This window comes from Saccostrea echinata, unplaced genomic scaffold (genome assembly GCF_033153115.1).
Source record: "Saccostrea echinata isolate AGI-Se365-2 ecotype Australia unplaced genomic scaffold, CSIRO_AGI_Sech_v1 ptg000009l, whole genome shotgun sequence".
NCBI classification, from domain to species: domain Eukaryota; kingdom Metazoa; phylum Mollusca; class Bivalvia; order Ostreida; family Ostreidae; genus Saccostrea; species Saccostrea echinata.
Window position 1 is genome coordinate 29,711,247 of NW_026889758.1, and position 19,885 is coordinate 29,731,131.

At 34.1% G+C, this 19,885-nt stretch overlaps 1 protein-coding gene across 1 annotated transcript in view; it reads left to right on the forward strand.

Moving 5' to 3' along the window:
• The window catches only part of LOC133182190 (adhesion G-protein coupled receptor V1-like), a 153,764-nt gene that overhangs the window by 81,084 nt on the left and 52,795 nt on the right, over window positions 1-19,885 (forward strand). The window contains exons 79-85 of the mRNA XM_061316935.1: window positions 2,740-2,901; window positions 3,061-3,148; window positions 7,208-7,357; window positions 8,830-9,023; window positions 10,935-11,075; window positions 11,260-11,412; window positions 13,997-14,143. Of these exons, the coding sequence (XP_061172919.1) occupies window positions 2,740-2,901; window positions 3,061-3,148; window positions 7,208-7,357; window positions 8,830-9,023; window positions 10,935-11,075; window positions 11,260-11,412; window positions 13,997-14,143 (1,035 nt within the window). The remainder of the gene's footprint in view (window positions 1-2,739; window positions 2,902-3,060; window positions 3,149-7,207; window positions 7,358-8,829; window positions 9,024-10,934; window positions 11,076-11,259; window positions 11,413-13,996; window positions 14,144-19,885) is intronic.

The following is a 19,885-nucleotide window of genomic DNA, read 5'->3' on the forward strand; positions in this document are numbered from 1 at the left end:
TCTTCTTTACTCCTGGACATGAAGCAGTCAAACTGTTGGTATGATTGTAATAAGCATTGACCCCTCTACCAAAATTGTGAAATTCATGGCCCCAGGGTCAGGGGTTCTGGTGCTAGGGAGGGGTTATATAGATTATATAGTGAAAATGCATTATTTCTTTGAAAATCTTCTTCTCTGCTCCTGGGTATTAAATAGACTAACTAAGTATATAGTTATGATGAGTAAGAGTGCCTCTTCCAAAATTGTGAATTTCATGGCCCCAGGGTCAGGGGTTCTGGTGTTAGAGCGGGGCTCTATTGATTATGTAGTGAAAATGCATTAATTCTTTGAAAATCTTCTTCTCTGCTCCTGGGTATTAAATACAGTAACTAAGTACATAGTTATGATGAGCAAGAGTGCCTCTTTCAAAATTGTGAATTTCATGGCCCCAGGGTCAGGGGTTCTGGTGTAAGGGCGGGGTTCTATTGATTATATAGTGAAAATGCATTAATTCTTTGAAAACTTTCTTCTCTGCTCCTGGGTATCAACTACAGTAACTAAGTACATAGTTATGATAAGCAAAAGTGCCTCTTCCAAAATTGTGAATTTCATGGCCCCAGGGTCAGGGGTTCTGGTGTTAGGGCGGGGCTCTATTGATTATATAGTGAAAATGCATTAATTCATTGAAAGTCTTCTTCTCTGCTCCTGGGTATTAAATAAAGTAACTAAGTACATAGTTATGATGAGCAAGAGTGCCTCTTCAAAAATTGTGAATTTCATGGCCCCAGGGTCAGGGGTTCTGGTGTTAGGGCGGGGCTCTATTGATTATATAGTGAAAATGCATTAATTCTTTGAAAATCTTCTTCTCTGCTCCTGGGTATCAAATAAAGTAACTAAGTACATAGTTATGATGAGCAAGAGTGCCTCTTTCAAAATTATGAATTTCATGGCCCCATGGCAGGGGTTCTGGTGTTAGGGCGGGGCTCTATTGATTATATAGTAAAAATGCTTTAATTCTTTGAAAATCTACTTCTCTGCTCCTGGGTATTATTGAAACAAATTAAATACATAGTTTTGATAAGCAAGGATGCCTCTTCCAAAATTGTGAAATTCGTGGCTCCTGGATCAGGGGTTCTGGTGTTAGAGCGGGGCTCTATTGATTTAATGTGAAAATGTTTTAATTTTTTAAAAATCTTTTTCTCTGCCCCTGGGTATTAATCAAACAAACTAAGTACATTGTTATGATAAGCAATGATGCCTCTTTCAAAATTGTGAAATTCATGGCCCCGGGGACAGGAGTTCTGGTGCTAGGACGGGGCTATATAGATCCTGTAATGAAGGTGAATTATTTCTTTGAAAATCTTCTCTGCCCCTGGGTATTGTTTAAACAAACTAAGTACATTGTTATGATAGGCAAGGATGCCTCCTCCAAAATTGTGAATTTTATGACCCCAGAATTAAGGGTTCTGGTGGGGGGGGGGGGGGGGGGGCTTCTATTGATTATAAAGTGAAAAACAAAATTTATTTGAAAATATTCCTTTCTGCTTCTGGTTAAAAAAGCAATGAAGCTAAGTGTATAGTTATGATGAGCAAGAGTGCTTCTTCCAGAGTAGTGAATTTCGTGACCCCTGGGTCAGATGTGCTGGTGTGAGGGTGGGGCTCTTGATAATATAGTAAAAATGCATTAATTCTATTAAATAATCCTGTTTGCTCCTTGGTGTTAAGCAGATAAACAAAGTGATTAGTTATGATGAGCAAACTTATGGTCCCAGGGTCAGAAGCTCTGGTGTTGGGGGGGGGGGGGGGCTCTATTGATAATATAGTGAATCTGTAGTAAAAATGCATTATTTCTTTAAAAATCTTCTCCGCACCTGGGCATATCAGAGGCAAAAAGAGTAAAAGTTTTAATAAGGAAGATTATTTTTACCAGATTTTTGAACATCTGGAACATTTGGTCAAGTGTTCTGGTCCTGGCCAGGGCTCTATTATTTTGTATTCTACTGAGAGGAGTTATTCCCCTTTGCCATTTTTTTTTTTTTTGATAATTTATCACTGTAAATAATGTACTTGAAAGGTAAATAGAATAAGATAATTATGCAAGAACTTTTATTGTATAATACAAAAAGTACTTTCATAGTTTTAATGATCAGATAGACTTGTAAGTAGTAGATAAATAAAAATGAGACAAAAATAACTTGTCTTATTAAATGTTCATCAAGGACCTAGAGAGGCCAATGTAAGAAATTTCAACAAAGGATTAAAATAGTACAGAAGCATTGATAATTTGTTAATATACTGTATGGTGATAGTGATAAATGGGGATCAGATTTATAGAACATAATTTATAAACTGTTAATGAATATTAAGACCAATTATTTTGTTGATCATGATCACCCTATTTTTCTTGCTTTTTGGCAACAAAGTTTCACCTTTCAGTTCATTTTATACTCTATGCATCCTTTAAATTGTTGTATCATACTCAGGTGACTGTTAAGGCCCTTGGGCCTCTTGTTAATTTTATATTCGTGTGAAATTCTATAGCAACATTTAAGTTGTGATATTATACAGAAAATTTGAGAAAATATAAACTTCAAATCTGTGTCTATGCACCTTTAATGAAACTCTTACAGAAATCTTTATTACACAGTGGCATTGTGCATCTCTATCTTAAACTTTTTTCATCATATACTCATTTGAGAAACTCAAAAAAAGCTGGTCCCAAAACTTTGATATTTGTACCATCAGTTAATATTGTTTTAGATTAGTTTAATGGTCCAAAGACTCTATGGTTCAGAAGGAAAAATAGAGATTACATACAGGTCAGTGGGGGTCAGTGCACAGAGAGGCATAGATTTTGTCACCACGGAAACCAATGCCATTGTGTTGGACCCAGGAGTGACTTCAGGCCTAATTACAATACAGGTATTTTGTACAAAAAAAATTAGTGTTTAGTTATAATTTTATTGTTTGTATTCCATAAAATATTAAAGGACAGGTGTTAAATTAAAGATTTGTTTTGTTCCTTTGAGAGATATGAACTGTATGGAAAAGTTTTGATTTCTTAACTTGACTTCATTGCAGGTTCGTCAAGACAATATACCAGAGGAAGAGGAGATGTTCACAGTCAACCTGACACACGTAGAAAAGTACCCTACAGAAATAGTCCCAAGTAAGTATCAACTAAGAAAAGTGTGTAATTCTCACACACATAGAGAAAGATTCTACAAACATGCAGTCTCAAGTAGATATTAACTGTAAAAAAAAGTGTGTAGAGATAGCCCACAGTAAAACCTGTAATTCTCACTCATGTAGAGAAGTATTCTACAAACAGTCTCAAGTAATTATAAACTGTAAAAAAAGTGTGTAGATATAGTCAACAGTAAAACCTGTAATTCTAATCCACATGGAGAAGAATTCTACAAACAGTCTCAAATAGATATTAACTTTAAAAAAGTGTGTAGAGATAGCCCACAGTAAAACCTGTAATTCTCACCCATGTAGAGAAGAATTCTACAAACAGTCTCAAGTAATTATAAACTGTAAAAAAGTGTGTAGAGATAGCCAACAATAAAACTCACGTCACAATGTAGAGAAGTACCCTTAGGTTTTGGAAATATCCCCAAATAAACTGTAAACAGTGTATGGAGGTAGCCAATGATAAAGTCTGTAAACCTCACTCTACAGATACAGTCCCAAATAAGTGTAAACTGTAAACATTGAAGAATAGAAATATCAAACTCTACAGATATAGTCCCAAATAAGTGTAAACTGTAAACACTGATGATCAGAGATATCAAACTCTACAGATATAGTCCCAAATAAGTGTAAACTGTAAACATTGATGAACAGAGATATCAAACTCTACAGATATAGTCCCAAATAAGTGTAAACTGTAAACATTGAAGAACAGAAATATCAAACTCTACAGATATAGTCCCAAATAAGTGTACACTGTAAACATTGAAGAATAGAAGTATCAAACTCAACAGATATAGTCCCAAATAAGTGTAAACTGTAAACATTGATGAACAGAGATATCAAACTCTACAGATATAGTCCCAAATAAGTGTAAACTGTAAACATTGATGAACAGAGATATCAAACTCTACAGATAGAGTCCCAAATAAGTGTAAACTGTAAACATTGATGAACAGAGATATCAAACTCTACAGATAGAGTCCTAAATAAGTGTAAACTGTAAACATTGATGAACAGAGATATCAAACTCTACAGATAGAGTCCCAAATAAGTGTAATCTGTAAACATTGATGAACAGAGATATCAAACTCTACAGATAAAGTCCCAAATAAGTGTAAACTGTAAACATTGAAGAACAGAAATATCAAACTCTACAGATATAGTCCCAAATAAGTGTAAACTGTAAACATTGATGAACTGAAATATCAAACTCTACAGATATAGTCCCAAATAAGTGTAAACTATTGATGAACAGAAATATCAAACTCTACAGATATAGTCCCAAATAAGTATAAACTATTGATGAACAGAAATATCAAACTCTACAGATATAGTCCCAAATAAGTGTAAACTATTGATGAACAGAGATATCAAACAGGAAATGTCTCAAAGAGAGTATACATTGTAAATTGAGCTGAATCAGATATGGATAGATAAGGTTGTAATCCAAGAACAGTATTTCTCTCTAAATGAGGAACATTTTATTCAAATTTGTTGAATTACACATAGTTATGCATATTTAGACTGAGGTGTGACTGATCATGCAGAAAGAGATTCTGTATTTTAACTACACCAAGCCTTCATTTGAATCAGAAATAGTTGCGGTTGTGACTAAGGTTACCCTCACTTCGAATGTCCATTAAGGACATTGGCAAGGTTCCTGGGTATTGTACAGAATTTTTCAAGAACTCTTGAGTAGGTTTAATTGTTCTTAACAGTCTATATTCTGGATTGTTTAATCTACCAAGCCAACCTTCTTTTTTAGATTTTGTCAAATTAGTGTTTTTGCAATTCTCAGTGCATTTCCTATGTAAAATGTTGATAAAAGATACCAACGAAATTTTCACCATAATATTTCTCCAAAACCCACTTATTTCGTATAGTTTTTGTATTATATACATTATTATATCTTCATTTCCAATGACTATATTTTGGTTTAAAATTTATATATAGAAACAAGACAAGGATATACCGGCACCGATCTTTATTTTTGAGTTACTTCCCTTAAAAGATATACATGTAATTACATATTATTCATAATATTCAAGAGGCTTTGAGAGTCAGACTGGTTGATTGTTTCTGTCATGTAATTGACTGAATTGATTGAAACACATTGTCATAAAAATATTGGCATGGATTTATTTTAATTTCTATTCGTAGTTTCTAAATGCTGCTTCCTTCATACAACCTTAGAACTGATCTCAGTCTGTCTACCTTTCAGCATATGTCACATCTTTCCCCTTCCCAGCATACTGAGCATAACTATGGTAAATGACAACCTGTTGGCTCTTTGTCCCCTGAATACAACAAAGCCATTACTACTTTTCTTTATTGCTGTATAGATAATTCTACCCGTTGAAGGAAGTTTAACTCTATAACATACGCTTTATTGGTTTTAACCACCTGGAGAATTCTACATGGGAGATCACTCTCAATCACTATTTCATAAGTGAAAAAACCCATGTATTAAACCTTTTTTCTCTGGGAAACCCTGACTTGCCAATATCCTTAAGAGATTTTTTTACTAACAAGCTTCCTGGAGTATTTTGAAGTGGTCTTGTTATAAATGACACCTCTGCAGCTCACATTGTTTTTATACCACTTAATCCGATAATTACACTTGTTAACATCCATTAGTGGATATATTTTTATTAAAAGCATGTATACCATATTTCCAAGCAGAAACATTAAAACTGAAAAGAATAAATCAAATGCGTGGGTATTTATTAGTAGATTAGAAATAAGTGACAACATTAAGAATAACATTGTTCAAGTTTTTGTACTTTAGCTTCATGATAAATAACACTAAAAATTTTTTAGCTCATCTGAGCCAAAGTGCAGTTGAGCTTTTCAGATTTCTGATGAAAATTGTCCGTTGTCTGTTGTCATTATTGTTGTTGTTGACATTGTCATCTTAAACTTTTGACATTTTCATTTTCTTCTCCAGAACCACTGAGCCAAACTTTGCACAGAGTATCCTTGGGTAAAGGGGATTCAAGTTTGTTCAGATAAAGGGCCACACCTTCCAAGAGGAGATAATAAGAAATAGTGAAAATAGGGTGGGGTCATTTAGAAACCTTCTCAAGAAGCACTGTGTCAGAAAAGTTGAAACTTATATGATAGCTTCCTGTCATAGTGTAGATTCTGTAGATTCAAGTTTATACAAATCATGAACCCAGCCCCCCCCCCCCCCCCCCCCTACTGATTTGCTCAACTCAGTTCATTCAGTTTGTTTTGTTCTTATTAGTCCCCTACCGGAGGGGACTGTAGGTTTCCTCTGAGTCTCTCCGTCTGTCTGTCTGTCCCTCTGTCTGTCTGTCAGTCTGTCCCACTTAGTTTTCCGCACTTTTTTCTAAATGCTTGCAGATATTGAGCTGATTTTTGGTATGTGAATGTATCTTGATGAGTTACAGATCAAGTTTGCATTTTGTTCCGCTTCATTGATTTTTATGGAATTTAGACCTTTTCAATTTTTCAGGGTTTTCCGCAATTTTTTCCTAAACGCTTGCAAGTATTGAGCTGATTTTTAGTATGTGACATTGCATTTCATTCTGCTTCATTGATTTTTAATGGAATTATGGCATTTTCAATTTTTAACGGAACCAGATTACACTTGCCGGTAGGGGACTAGTATTGCTAATGCAATACTCTAAGAATGCTTGTTTAAACATGTTTTGCATATTTCTTCACATATTTCACAGAAATATTTGAAAGCAAATTTCAATTTATTTGTGTTATTTATCCTTTAAATAGTGCTGGAATTAAACTTGTAATTTATTAAAAATGAACAGCATTGTAAAAAATCTTCACATCATTACATTTTGTATAAAATAACTGATTTTATCACCCAAATAAACCTTTTTCGGGATCAGAGCAAAATAAAGATGTATTTTGCTCCCAAATAATTTAATTAAAATTTTGATTTTTTTAAATGTCATTTTCTCTGTTTTATGGAAATTCTTACAACCGGTAAATGTAAATTTGTTTTTTGTGTGACTGTTCTGTCTGACATTAAGGCAACTTTTTCCAGAAATATCCCCGAGGTTAAGTTTTGTGGCCTCAAGTTCTGTTGTCAGAATTAAGGAAAGCAATGATGCATATGGAGTGTTGAATCTGGAGCCATCATTAGTTGTGATTGATGAAGAAAACCGACGGGTCAACTTCACCATACAGAGAACAGGCAAGTAAAAGTTTCATTTTGTTGTGAACTTGTGAAGGAGTATTCATTGTCACTGTGGTGATGTAAAATGATGTAAATTATTTTTCATATTAGAGTATATGATATCTGTAGCTCACCTGAGCCAGAGACTCATTTGGTCTTTTCTGTTCAAGCTTGACCCTTATTTGTTGTTTCTTTGTCTATTGTTAATTTTTTACAGTTTTGGCTTCTCCATAGCCACTTTACCTATTTCAATCACACTTATCATAAATCAGCCATCAGTAAATGTTACTGAAGTTTTTTTTGAAGAAATGCCTTTTAATGTGTCTTTCTTTAGAACATGCCATTCATATTTCCCGCAGTAACAGAAAAATTGATATCTTATACAGAACTAAGTAAACTTCATATAAACAGGAAGTGGGAAAATTAAAGCATGATGTAAACACATGCATCGATCATTTACTGTATAACATGTAAGTAAGTTATGAACTTTAAACACATACATTAATACAGACTGTTGCTATCATGTACACTTCTTTCACTTCATTAATACTTTCAAAAGTACAGAGATATATAAATAAAAGGGGACCTTCTTTTGAATTTTATGACTATATTCAAATATTTCAGATACTAATTGGCATATATTCATCAAACTTTATCAGTTGATGCATCTTGGGTCTTCGGAGTATGTCAACTGAAAAGTAGTTTACCATGACCTACTTTTGAAATTTTATAAGAACAACTTTTCCAGCATAAGCCATACCAAAATATTTAATATTTTGAGTTATAAAGCCTTTGTCTGGAAACCAAAGCCCCTAATTTTGAATCAAAGGGGAATAACTCGGAAGTTGAAGGGGATTTCTGAAATGTATTACAAAATTTTGGAACAGTTTTGTAACGTCTATAATCTCTGAAAATTTGAGCAAAATCCATTGAGAAATAAGCAAGATATGAGGCCTCAATGTTAGTGTCTATAAAATAGAAGGGAAAAAAAATCTTAACCAACAGAATCAGTAGAAGGTCTTCTGTTGGAACGGAAGACCTTAATTTTAGGTTTCAAACTAGTGTGATTTGCAGGTAATTTACATTAACAAGTATTTGTAATCTGTAGCTATGTGTGAAGTAAATATATTAAGTGTAAATTTCTTAAGTACATTTGTAAGAAATAGAAATGCTGCCATACAAAAGTGGGTGATCTGATCCCTTTTTTTTTAGTGGAATTGAGGAGTAGTTAAGAGTTTTTAAAGAACATTGAAATGATTGACCTAATTGATATCAGTATGCTTTATTCTTTTAGATTTGAAAAGGGGTACTATTTTAGCTTTAAAAAGATCTGAAAGGAATACTTTAAAGAGAGGGGAACTTCTCATTGTGACTTGTATATGTGTATAAATGTAATGGTTTTAAATATTTTCATCTCTAATGCACCTGTGTAAACCTTGCTTGAAATTCCTTATGCCTTATCATTCTTCAACTTTCTTGTTTGTGTTTAGGTGGCTTATATGGGACAATCAGCGTACTTGTAAGGACAGTAGGAGGGGGAGAACCCTGGACATCCCAGATTGTCCCTGAACCAAATCCCACCTCTAATGATACCATTACCCAGATCCTGGGGGCCAGGGATGGAATAAATGCTGCTACTGCAGTCAGAGATTATGAGATTTTGGACACTAGGGTTGAGTTTAAGGTAAATCTGTGTGTGTAACTGGTCAGGTCAGAAACTAAACTCCAGTACACTGAGTTTTAAGGTTAAGATTGCAATACAGCATCAATTTTCTATATGTATATACTCTTACTAAAAATGCACTGCTTTGAGAAATTGGCACATGTTTTACAAAATTCAGAAGTTTTCTTTTTCAGATCTTCAGTAATTCTATATATATATATTCATTCCAAAATCAACTACATCCAGCCACACAAAAACTGACGGGGGAGGGATACTGAAAGCACATCATATATGTAAATGCTAGGCTAATTTCAGTATTTAGCATATATTCACAAGGTTATACAAATCCTAGGTTACTTAGTGTAATTCCTCAGATGCTACATGTACATCTGACTTGCATTATATGCCTCACGGACTCAAGATTAATGTTTAGTCTGTATTTAGTTTATCAAAAATTGCTTTCGTATGATTCATGCTTCAGATGTTATCTACACAACATTTTATCTTTGAAAGACTCCTAATTGGTAAGCACTTAAGGTCTTGTCCTGATTTGGAATTGATCAGTATACACTGCTCCGAACACATTTGATACATATAAGTAAAAGATGAAGTTAATTTACCACTACCTAGATTTTTACTCACCTCTACAAAGTCAAGATGAGTTTATGCTAAACTTTATAGAGTATTTGAAAAGCTTATTTAGATAATGTATAGAGTAAAATAATGAATTTGAAATCAAATATATAAGTTTAAATAAATATTGATTTGAAAATACTAAGTATGTGATGGTACGTATATACCTTGGAATAAATTTTGTACCAGTCTGAAAATTACAAAACTAAGACATTGACACACACACACACTCACAAACAGACACACAAATATTTTAATGAGTACTCGACTATAGTTTGACTAAAGCATCCAACTATCTGACTAAGGTGTCTGAGTAAAATTGACATCCCCAGTATGAAAGTTAAAAGAACAATGATAAAATTAAAGATGTGCATGTTCATATGAATGACAAATTACAGTTGAACTTCGGTATCTTGATCACTGATATCTCTAATACCATGGGTATGTGGAAGTGATTTGAATGTCCCAACCACTTATTCTTTAAGTATTTTACCCTCAATATCTTGAATCATTGGATATCACAAAGTTTTTTCTTGGTCCCATTAAGTTGGAGATAACAAGGTTTGACTGTATCATTGCATGGGAATAAGACTGACTGATTAGTAAATTTATGTATGAAAGGATAAAATTTAAAGATGTGCATGTAATGATTGACAAAATATTAGAGGTTTCGGAAACCTACGTGTACTTGTACGAGTAGGTGGGAGAATATGTGCATTACGTCATCACTTTTGCTAATAATGAAATTCTACACGCATCTACATAGGTGTAGATCACCGATTACCCATAAGAGCAAACTTAATTGTTCCGTATATTTTATTATTTGCTGTTTATTTCAATCAAAGTTTGTGTTCTTCTAAAACCCAAAGATTTAGTGCAAGTACTGATACAAGGACTTTCATGTTTTTATGGTAAAAATATTTTATTAAGCATTAAATAATTAAAAGTAATTTTGACTTTCAAAACATTATTTTACGAATTCAGGGTATAAGTAATCTTTTCAAAATTTATTTTTATAAATATTTGCATATAATAAATGAAATCAGTGATGAACATTATAAATTTAAGAGGATAATCTTACCCCCCCCCCCCCCCCCCCCTGAAATTATCCGAAGATAAAGGCTTTTGTATTTAAAGCATTTACAAGTACACGTACAAGTTATTTTGCTTAACGAGAAAAGTGACATAAAAGCAGACTTGTATTTCTAACTTGTACTATACACGTACATGAACACGTACACGTTGGTATGCGAAACCTCTCTATTATTGGTAATAAGACTGGTGACTTTTAATGAGCAGCAGGATGAGAGAGTGAAGTCTGTCTCAGTTGAGATATTGTCAGACACACTACCTGAGCCAGATGAGACAGTCATTGTGTATCTTGCTCAACCAACAGGAGATGCCAGGATAGCCAAAGGGGCTCCAGACGGGGGCAAAAAAGTATGTCCTATTTTAATTTCAAAGCATGAAGAAAGAGTCTATTACTATCATCTTATCTTTTTTTTTTTTTTGCAAAATGAATATATAACCAGTGCATTTGGTTTGACAAATAATGACTTTATTGTTATCATTTGCGTTTTTACAGGTACTAAATAAATTTCAAGTCAAATTGTACTATTTGCAGGGATTTTCTGTCATTACTATAAAACAAAATGACTTGTCCAATGGCATCATAGGATTTGCACAGAGTTCAAAAGTCATCACAGTAAATGAGGATACTTCACCAGCATTTTCTCTGACACTGTTCAGAAGTGATGCCAAGTATGGAGATGTTGTGGTGAGCTATCAATATCAGTCCCTTATTTAAGTCTGAGACTAAATCCATACAAGTAGGAGTGTTCAGAGACTTCAAGCTCTGTCAAAAATGTTTATATTTAATGTGACAATGAAGATTATTCATGAAATCTTAGAAATTATCACCCTTGTAATGAATTTCTCACTTTGCTATTCGTGAATACCTAATTTAAACCACAACTCCCACACATTTCTTCCAAGGAATCGTGAATCTACCCTTGATTGTGAGTTAATCCAGAAAATAGCTTCTTAACAATTACACCACCTTTGGTATTATTATTTTTTTTTTTAGATAAATAAAATTCTAGTTATCATGTTTTGGAATCCACATGTATTGCTAATTAACAAAGAAACAAACAACAATGGCAAAGCAAGGCACTTTAGATGAAATTTCAATTGGAGGAAACCATTTCATATTTCACCATTTTTATACTTTTCTGTCAAACAAGGAATATATCTCAAACTTTGTTGTTAAAATTTTAGAGTATTTTGGGTTTCATGTATTTAAAAGAAATTGATAAGAAATATGAATCAAATGGTATAATTTGCATCCCCTTCTTGTTTCTCTTCTAAACTTTTCATAAACTTTGTGATTTTTTTTTAGTTTTGTTAGGGTCCCACACGGTCTATTCATCTGTATCACTTGTCCAGAAATTCATTCTCTCCCCAAGGCCCTATCTAGCTCAAACCTTACCCAAAGAGTGTCCATTAGCAGATGATGTGCACTGACCTTGAACTTATTTTCTAAATTGAAGGTCAAGTTAAAAATAAAAACATGTGTAAAATCCATGTCCAGAAAATATTTTCTTTCCCCTTTTCCCAATCTGGCTCAAACTTCCCTCAAGAGTGCCCACAAATAAAGGATGTGCAGTGACCTTGAACCAGTTTTCTACATCAAAGGTCAAGGTGTGAAAAAAACATCCCATGAGCCAACTTTAAAATAATGTTTGTTTGCTTTTTCCCGACTTAAGATGAAAAAAATGGGTAGAGAGGTAGATGGGAAATATTTTTATCCAGAAAATTTCAATATCAATGCTGATTTTTCAAAATCTATTTTCTGGAATTATTAAAAAAGATAATTGTTTCCTGGAGGTTAAAAAAAGTTTTGAGTCAGGCTTAACAATTTTTTTTAAAGATGACCTTGTATGGAGCAAATTCTCTCTCCTTATGGCTCTTTCTGGTTCATTCTTCACCCACATAGTGCCCATGGGTTAAGGGTGTGTAGCAAACTTGGACCAAGTTTCTAGGTTAGAGGTAAAGGTCATGACAGTTTTCTGTATTAAATCCTTGTCATGAACATATCAACTCTCCCACTTACCCCATCTGGCTCATACCATACCCAAAAAGTGCCCATAGATAAAGGTGAAAGTAAAAGATAAAGGTCAAACTCCAAAAAGAGTCCTGTTTAAGTACTTTTCATCCTAACATCTTTTACCAACTGAGGGGTGTTTGAGATGGTCACCATATAAGTGATCTTTGATATTTAGCTTACCAGAGTGCAAGGCTCAAATTTGTCTGTTGCTGTCATCGTAAACTTTTTAAAATGTCATCTTATTCTCCAGAACCACTGGGCCAATATCAACCAAACTTGGCACAGAGTATCCATGGGTGAAGGAAATTCAAGTTTATTCAAATGAAGGGCCACACCCTCTTCAAAGGGGGAGATAATTAAGAAATATTGAAGATTGATGGTATAATTCTTCTTCTCAAGAACCTTTGGGCAAAAAAGATTAAACATGTTTGAAAGCTTTCTGACATAGTGCAGATTAAAGTTTGTTCAAATCTTGACCCCCAGGGGTAGAATGGGGTTACAATGGGCGATCAAAGGTTAACATGGGAGTATATAGAAAAAAAAAAAACTTCTTCTCAAGAACAACAAAGCCATGATCATTCATATTTATATGTCATTGAAAGCATCCTCAGGAAGTGTAGATTCAAGATTGTTCAAATCATGACACCCGCAGATAGGCCACAATGAGTGATCAAAGTTTTACATAGGAATGTATAGGAAAAACTTTTCTCTTCTCAAGAAGGACAAAGCCATATTTAGTCATATTTGTAAGGAAGCATTATCAGGAAGTTTAGATTCAAGTTTTCAAGATTCAAATCATGACTGCAGGGGATGGGATGGGGCCACACTGAGCAATGAAAGTTTTACATAAGAAAACAAAGGAAAAAATCTTTCAAAATCTTCTTCTCAAGAAGAGGAAAGCCATGATTAATCATATTTATTTGGAAGCATCTTCAGTTAATGTAGATTCATGTTTGTTCAAATCATGATTTCACAGGGTTAGAGTTGGGCCACGATATGTGATCTAAGTTTTACATAGGAAAATATAGGGAAATAAATCTGCTGATGAAAAACAGAAGGGCCATAGTAACTCAGATGAGCATTGTGGCCCATGAGCCTCTTGTTTGTTTTTCTCTCTCCCCATTGAATTCTGCATACAATATACAGAAGTTAATTTTCATGAATCCATCTGGTTAGTTGCACATTATAGAAAGCTATACTTTATGGTTTTAAATTGAACATGAATTTCAGATTTGATTTATCCTAATGATAACAGGTCTCCTGGAAGACAAAGCTGTCTGTTAGCAGTACTGAAGCACAGGATGCTGTCCTGGGGAGTCAATTACAACTGACTGCAGGGACTACAATCTGCCCTGCCTTGGAGGATACCTGTCAGCTCAACATTACCCTCCTAAATGATGAGGTAATGTCAGAACAATACAACATGGCCAACAGCAAATCAGATTTTTAAAATCGAAAGGTTATTATATATATATATTAACTGCTTCATTATTTATTTCTAAAATCTGAAAAAGTACAAGCCTCTGCATACTCCGTCATCATACTAAATTTACTCATTATTGGCAACTGAACTGGACAGATATAAACTAGAAATGCACACTATTTTTCAATACAGTATTTATAAACACACAGTGATAGAGATAGGTATTATTGAAATGCACAAATCAGTGTGCAAAAATATCAACGTTTCACAACAGACTTTGTTGATGATATAGCTTTCTCTTTCAGTTACGCCATGATCATGCCATGACTTCATTGTTTATTATTAGGGTGTCATTCTCAGTTTACTGCATACTTTTCCTCTGACAAAACCATCTCTAAAGCATTTATAAGACTCTCTAACAGGTGGTATCAGGCAAAATCGTCAGTGCACAAACTATATAAACCTGAAGTAAAAGTATTTTTTCTCGATATACGTCACAAGTCACGGGGTGTGGAGGACATTTAAACATTTTTTTAAATTTTAATTGGACTACTGCAGGTGAATTTTTGGAAAACAAAAATTTGACATTTCAGGAGTATTTTTTATAATAATTATTTCAGGAGTATTTTTATTCATGATATAGAACTGTATGATGCTAATTGTTTTGAAATTATCTGGAAGAGTTGATAATTAGTAAACAATAGAAAAATTAAAAACAAATTATCACTTGCTCCCAGATTGGTTATTGAATCCAACACCAAATATAGATTAACACTAGATATAGACACTTCTTAAACACCAAAAACTAAATAGACACTTGATATAAATGCCCCCTAAACTCCAAAATTAGACACTTAATCTAGATAAAAGCAATCCTTAAACACAAAAATAGATTAGACAATAGGATGATATAAACATCCCTTTAACACCAAAAAATAGACACTAGATATAGACACTCCTTAAACACTAAAAATAAGTCTAGATATAAACACTCCTTAAACACTAAAATAGATTAGACCATAGCATGATATAGACATCCCTTAAACACCAAAAAATAGACACTAGATATAGACAATCCTTAAACACTAAAAATAAGTAGACACTAGATGAACATGTAGACATTCACTGAACGCCAAAAAAAAGATAGATTCAGACACTCCCTAGCCACAAAAAAATAAATAAATACAGACACTCCCTAAACACCAAAAAATACATAGATACTAGATACAGACACCCCCCTAAACACTAAAAAACAGGTAGACACTCGATACAGACATCCCTTAAACACTAAAAAATAGAAACATATACTAGATATAGACACTCCCTAAATACCTAAAAAAAAAAGATAGACACTAGATACAGATATCCCTGAAACACTGAAAAATAGATACTAGATATAGACACTCCCTAAACACCAAAAAACAGATAGACACTAGATACAGACACTTCCTAAAATCATGAAAAAAAGACACTAGATAAAGAACATTAGAAAATAGATACAGTCAAACCTCATTATCTTAAACTCCATAGGACTGAGAAGAAACCTCGAGATATCCAAGAATTCAAGATATCAAGGGTAAAATACTACAGGAATATGTGGTTGGGACTTCCAAATCATTTTGACATTTATTAGATATTCAAGATTCGAAGTTCAACTGTCCTAGACATAGACACTTCTAAAACATAAAAAAAAAAAATAGATAAACACTAGAAAAAAACACTCTTGATCTTGCTGTACTAGTTAACAGATCATGTATGACATCACTGACATGTTAGATGCACAATTTTGGGAAATAGAGGAGTGGATCACTCATTATGACACACGAAGTAAAGCATGTCTGTTTTTAGGTCACCTGAGTCACTCAGGTGACCTATTGCGTCCATCGGCGTTCGTCGTGCGTTAACATTTGAACACTTTTAGCTTTTTCTCTGAAACCGCTCAACCAATTTCAACCAAATTTGGCGTACAGCATCTATGGGTGAAGGGGAACAAAAATTGTAAATTTCATGGTCCCTGCCCCCCTGGGGCCTGAGAGGTGGGGCTAAAACCACCAAAAATGATGCAATCTTTAAAATCTTCTTCTTTACTCCTGGACACCAAGCAGTCAAACTGTTGGCATCATTGTAATAAGCATTGAGCCCTCTACCAAAATTGTGAAATTCATGGCCCCAGGGTCAGGGGTTCTGGCCCCAGGGTGGGGCTATATAGATCATATAGTGAAAGTGCATTATTTCTTTGAAAATCTTCTTCTCTGCTCCTGGGTATTAAATAAGGTAACTAAGTACATAGTTATGAAGAGCAAGAGTGCCTCTTCCAAAATTGTGAAATTCATGGCCCCAGGGTCAGGGGTTCTGGTGTTAGGGCGGGGCTCTATAGTGAAAATGCATTTATTCTTTGAAAATCTTCTTCTCTGCTCCTGGGTATTAAATAAAGTAACTTAGTACATAGTTATGATGAGCAAGAGTGCCTCTTCCAAAATTGTGAAATTCATGGCCCTGGGGTTAGGGGTTCTGGTGTAAGGGCGGGGCTCTATTGATTATATAGGGAAAATGCATTAATTCTTTGAAAATCTTCTTCTCTGCTCCTGGGTATTAAATAAAGTAACTAAGTACATAGTTATGATGAGCAAGAGTGCCTCTTAGAAAATTGAGAAATTCATGTCCCCAGGGTCAGGGATTCTGGTGTTAGGGCGGGGCTCTATTGATTATATAGTGAAAATGCATTAATTCTTTGAAAATCTTCTTCTCTGCTCCTGGGTATCATTTAAACAAACTAAGTGCATGGTTATGATGCATAAGGATGCCTCTTCAAAAATTGTGAATTTCATGGCCCCAGGGTCAGGGGTTCTGGTGTTAGGGTAGGGCTCTATTGATTATATTGTGAAAATGCATTGATTCTTTGAAAATCTTCTTCTCTGCTACTGGAGATTATTTAAACAAACTAAGTGCATGGTTATGATGCGTAAGGATGCCTTTTTAAAAATTATGAATTTCATGGCCCCAGGGTCAGGGGTTCTGGTGTTAGGGTGGGGCTCTATTGATTATATAGTGAAAATGCATTGATTCTATGAAAATCTTCTTGGTACTGGAGATTATTTAAACAAACTAAGTGCATGATTATGATAGGCAAGGATGCGTCTTCCAAAATTTTTAAATATATGGCCTCAGTTTTTGGGGTTCTTGAGGAGGGGGGGGGGGGGGAGGGGGGGCTCTATTGATTATATAGTGAAAATGCATTAATTCTATTAATTAATCATTAATTAATCCTGTCTGCTCCTTAGTGTTGAGCTGATAAATAAATTGCTTAGCTATGATGAAAATGGGAGTTCGAACAGAATTTTTAAATCTTGTGGTCCTAGGGTCAGGGGTTCTGGCATAACGAGGAAGGGGGGGGGGGGCTTTTGATAATATAGTGGAAAAGTGTTCATTCTTTGAAGTCCATAGTTATGATGATGAGGGTAACTCTTCCAAATTTGTAAATTTCTTGACCTTTGGTCTTGGGTTCTGGTGTTAGGGTAAGGCTTTGTTGAATCTGTAGTGAAAATGCATTGTACCTGTGAAATTCTTCTCTGCTTCTGGGCATATTGGAAGCAAACTGAGTGAAAGTTTAAATGATATAAGTAAGCGTATTTCTACCAGATTTTTGAACATCTGGACCATTTGTCTAAGCATTCTGGTCCTGGGCAGGGCTCTATTAATTTGTATTCTACTGAGAGAAGTTATTCCCCTTTTCCATTCACCTTTGATAATTAATCACTGTAAATAATGTAATTGAAAGGTTAATAGAATAAGATAATTATGCAAGAATGTTTATCGTATAATTCAAAAAGTACTTTCTTAGTTTTAATAATTAGGCAGACCTGTAAGTAATAGATAAATAAAAATGAGACAAAAATAACTTATCTTATTAAAAGTTCTTCAAAGACCATAAGAGAGGTCAATGCTAGAGGTCTTAATATGGGTTTAAAAATAGTACAGAAGCACTAATAGTTTGTTAATAGTCTGCATGGTGATAGTGTTAAGTGGGGGACAGATTAGAACTTCAGTTATGAGTTGATACTGAATACTAGACTAATTATTTTGTTGATCCTGATCTTCCTACTTCTCTTGCTTTAGGGCAACAAAGCTTCATCTATCAGTGTATTTAACTTCTAAATTGTTGTATTATACTCAGGTGACCGTTAAGGCCCTTGGGCCTCTTGTTTTTATACTTCCCTCTTTATTGTGTGGTGAATCTTGAAAAAAATATGATTATCACTTCACTTCTAAGCTGTGTTAGCTGAAAATTAAATTGTCAGATAGATAAAAGAGATCAGTCCTTTTTTTTATTTCATCCTATGTTAGTACATCCAGATTAACCTATAGTTGAACTCAAGAAGTTCTTGAGGGCTTATTTGCAAATCTAACACAGATCTGCACAGACTTGGGTACATTACATTGCAGCTACATTTCAAAATAGTAATTACCACTACAAACTCTTTACAGCTACAAAATATTTTACATTTGAAAATCTCTTCTCTGCTCCTGGGTATTAAGCTTGCAATTTAAGTGCATGAATTTGATGAGCAAGGGTGCCTTTTCCAAAATTTAGAAATTCATGGCCCTTGGGTTAGGTTATACATGGTTATGATAAGCAAGGGTGTCTCTTGCAAAAATATAATCTCCATGAGTGCTAGACTGTTTCATTTATCAGAAATATTTTTCTAGATTTTGGGGCAACATATCTTCATCTATAAGTTTGTTTTGTTTTGCATTTTATACTTCTAAGGATTCTTTACAGTGTTGTATAATACTTAGGTGACCTTTAAGGCCCTTGGGTCTCTTGTTTATACAATTAAGTGATGTAGAAACATTTTACATCTTTTAAATGTATCACTTAAGGTAATGTTGTAATAAATGAACATTTAAGAAATAAACAATGTTATTTTGTGAACTTGGGGTTATGAATAGCAATTGCTCACTGGTATATTCTATGATACACTAGCGCATCATGGAAAATATGCCAGCAGAGTTATTACTATTCATAATGTCATGTTCACTGAATAACATTGTTTATTACATATATGTGCATTCCATAATGTTGTCAAAAGTGCAGAGGGAAGCTTGACTGTGGCTGCTTGTCTTAAATGAAAACGATTGATGAAATAAATTGATTAGCAGATTAACCTGATTTATTTTACTAAATTCCAAATGAATCACATGAAATATTAATGATATTTTCTAAATACCCCTCTTGTGTATCTGTTTACATGCCTTCTTGACCAATTTCTTGTTTTCCTCAACTTTTGTGAAAGCATTGGGACACTCAATCTCATTAGGCTGTCCATCTGTCTGTATGTCTAATAAGGCTGTCACGGTTCCAAAATTTTTCGGGTCGGGTAAATTTTCGGCTCGGTTTCGGGTTTTTCGGGTCGGGTATTTACATCTATTTTAAACCTTAATTTCATGAATTTAACTTGAAAAATCTTTATTTGTTACATTAAATTTACATTGGAAACAAGTCTTAACCATGCGAACGTCTAGACATCGGTGACTTGGCCTACTATTAGCCACAACCTGACCATTCCTGCTCGTTTTGATAATTATCTAATACTTCCGTGACAAGTGTTTTGTCATGGAATGAAGTAGATTTCAGTTGTGATGTTTATTTATCACTGTTATCGTCATCATTCCTTTGATTTCGACGCCATTTTTTGTATTGAACAGACTCTAATATATAAA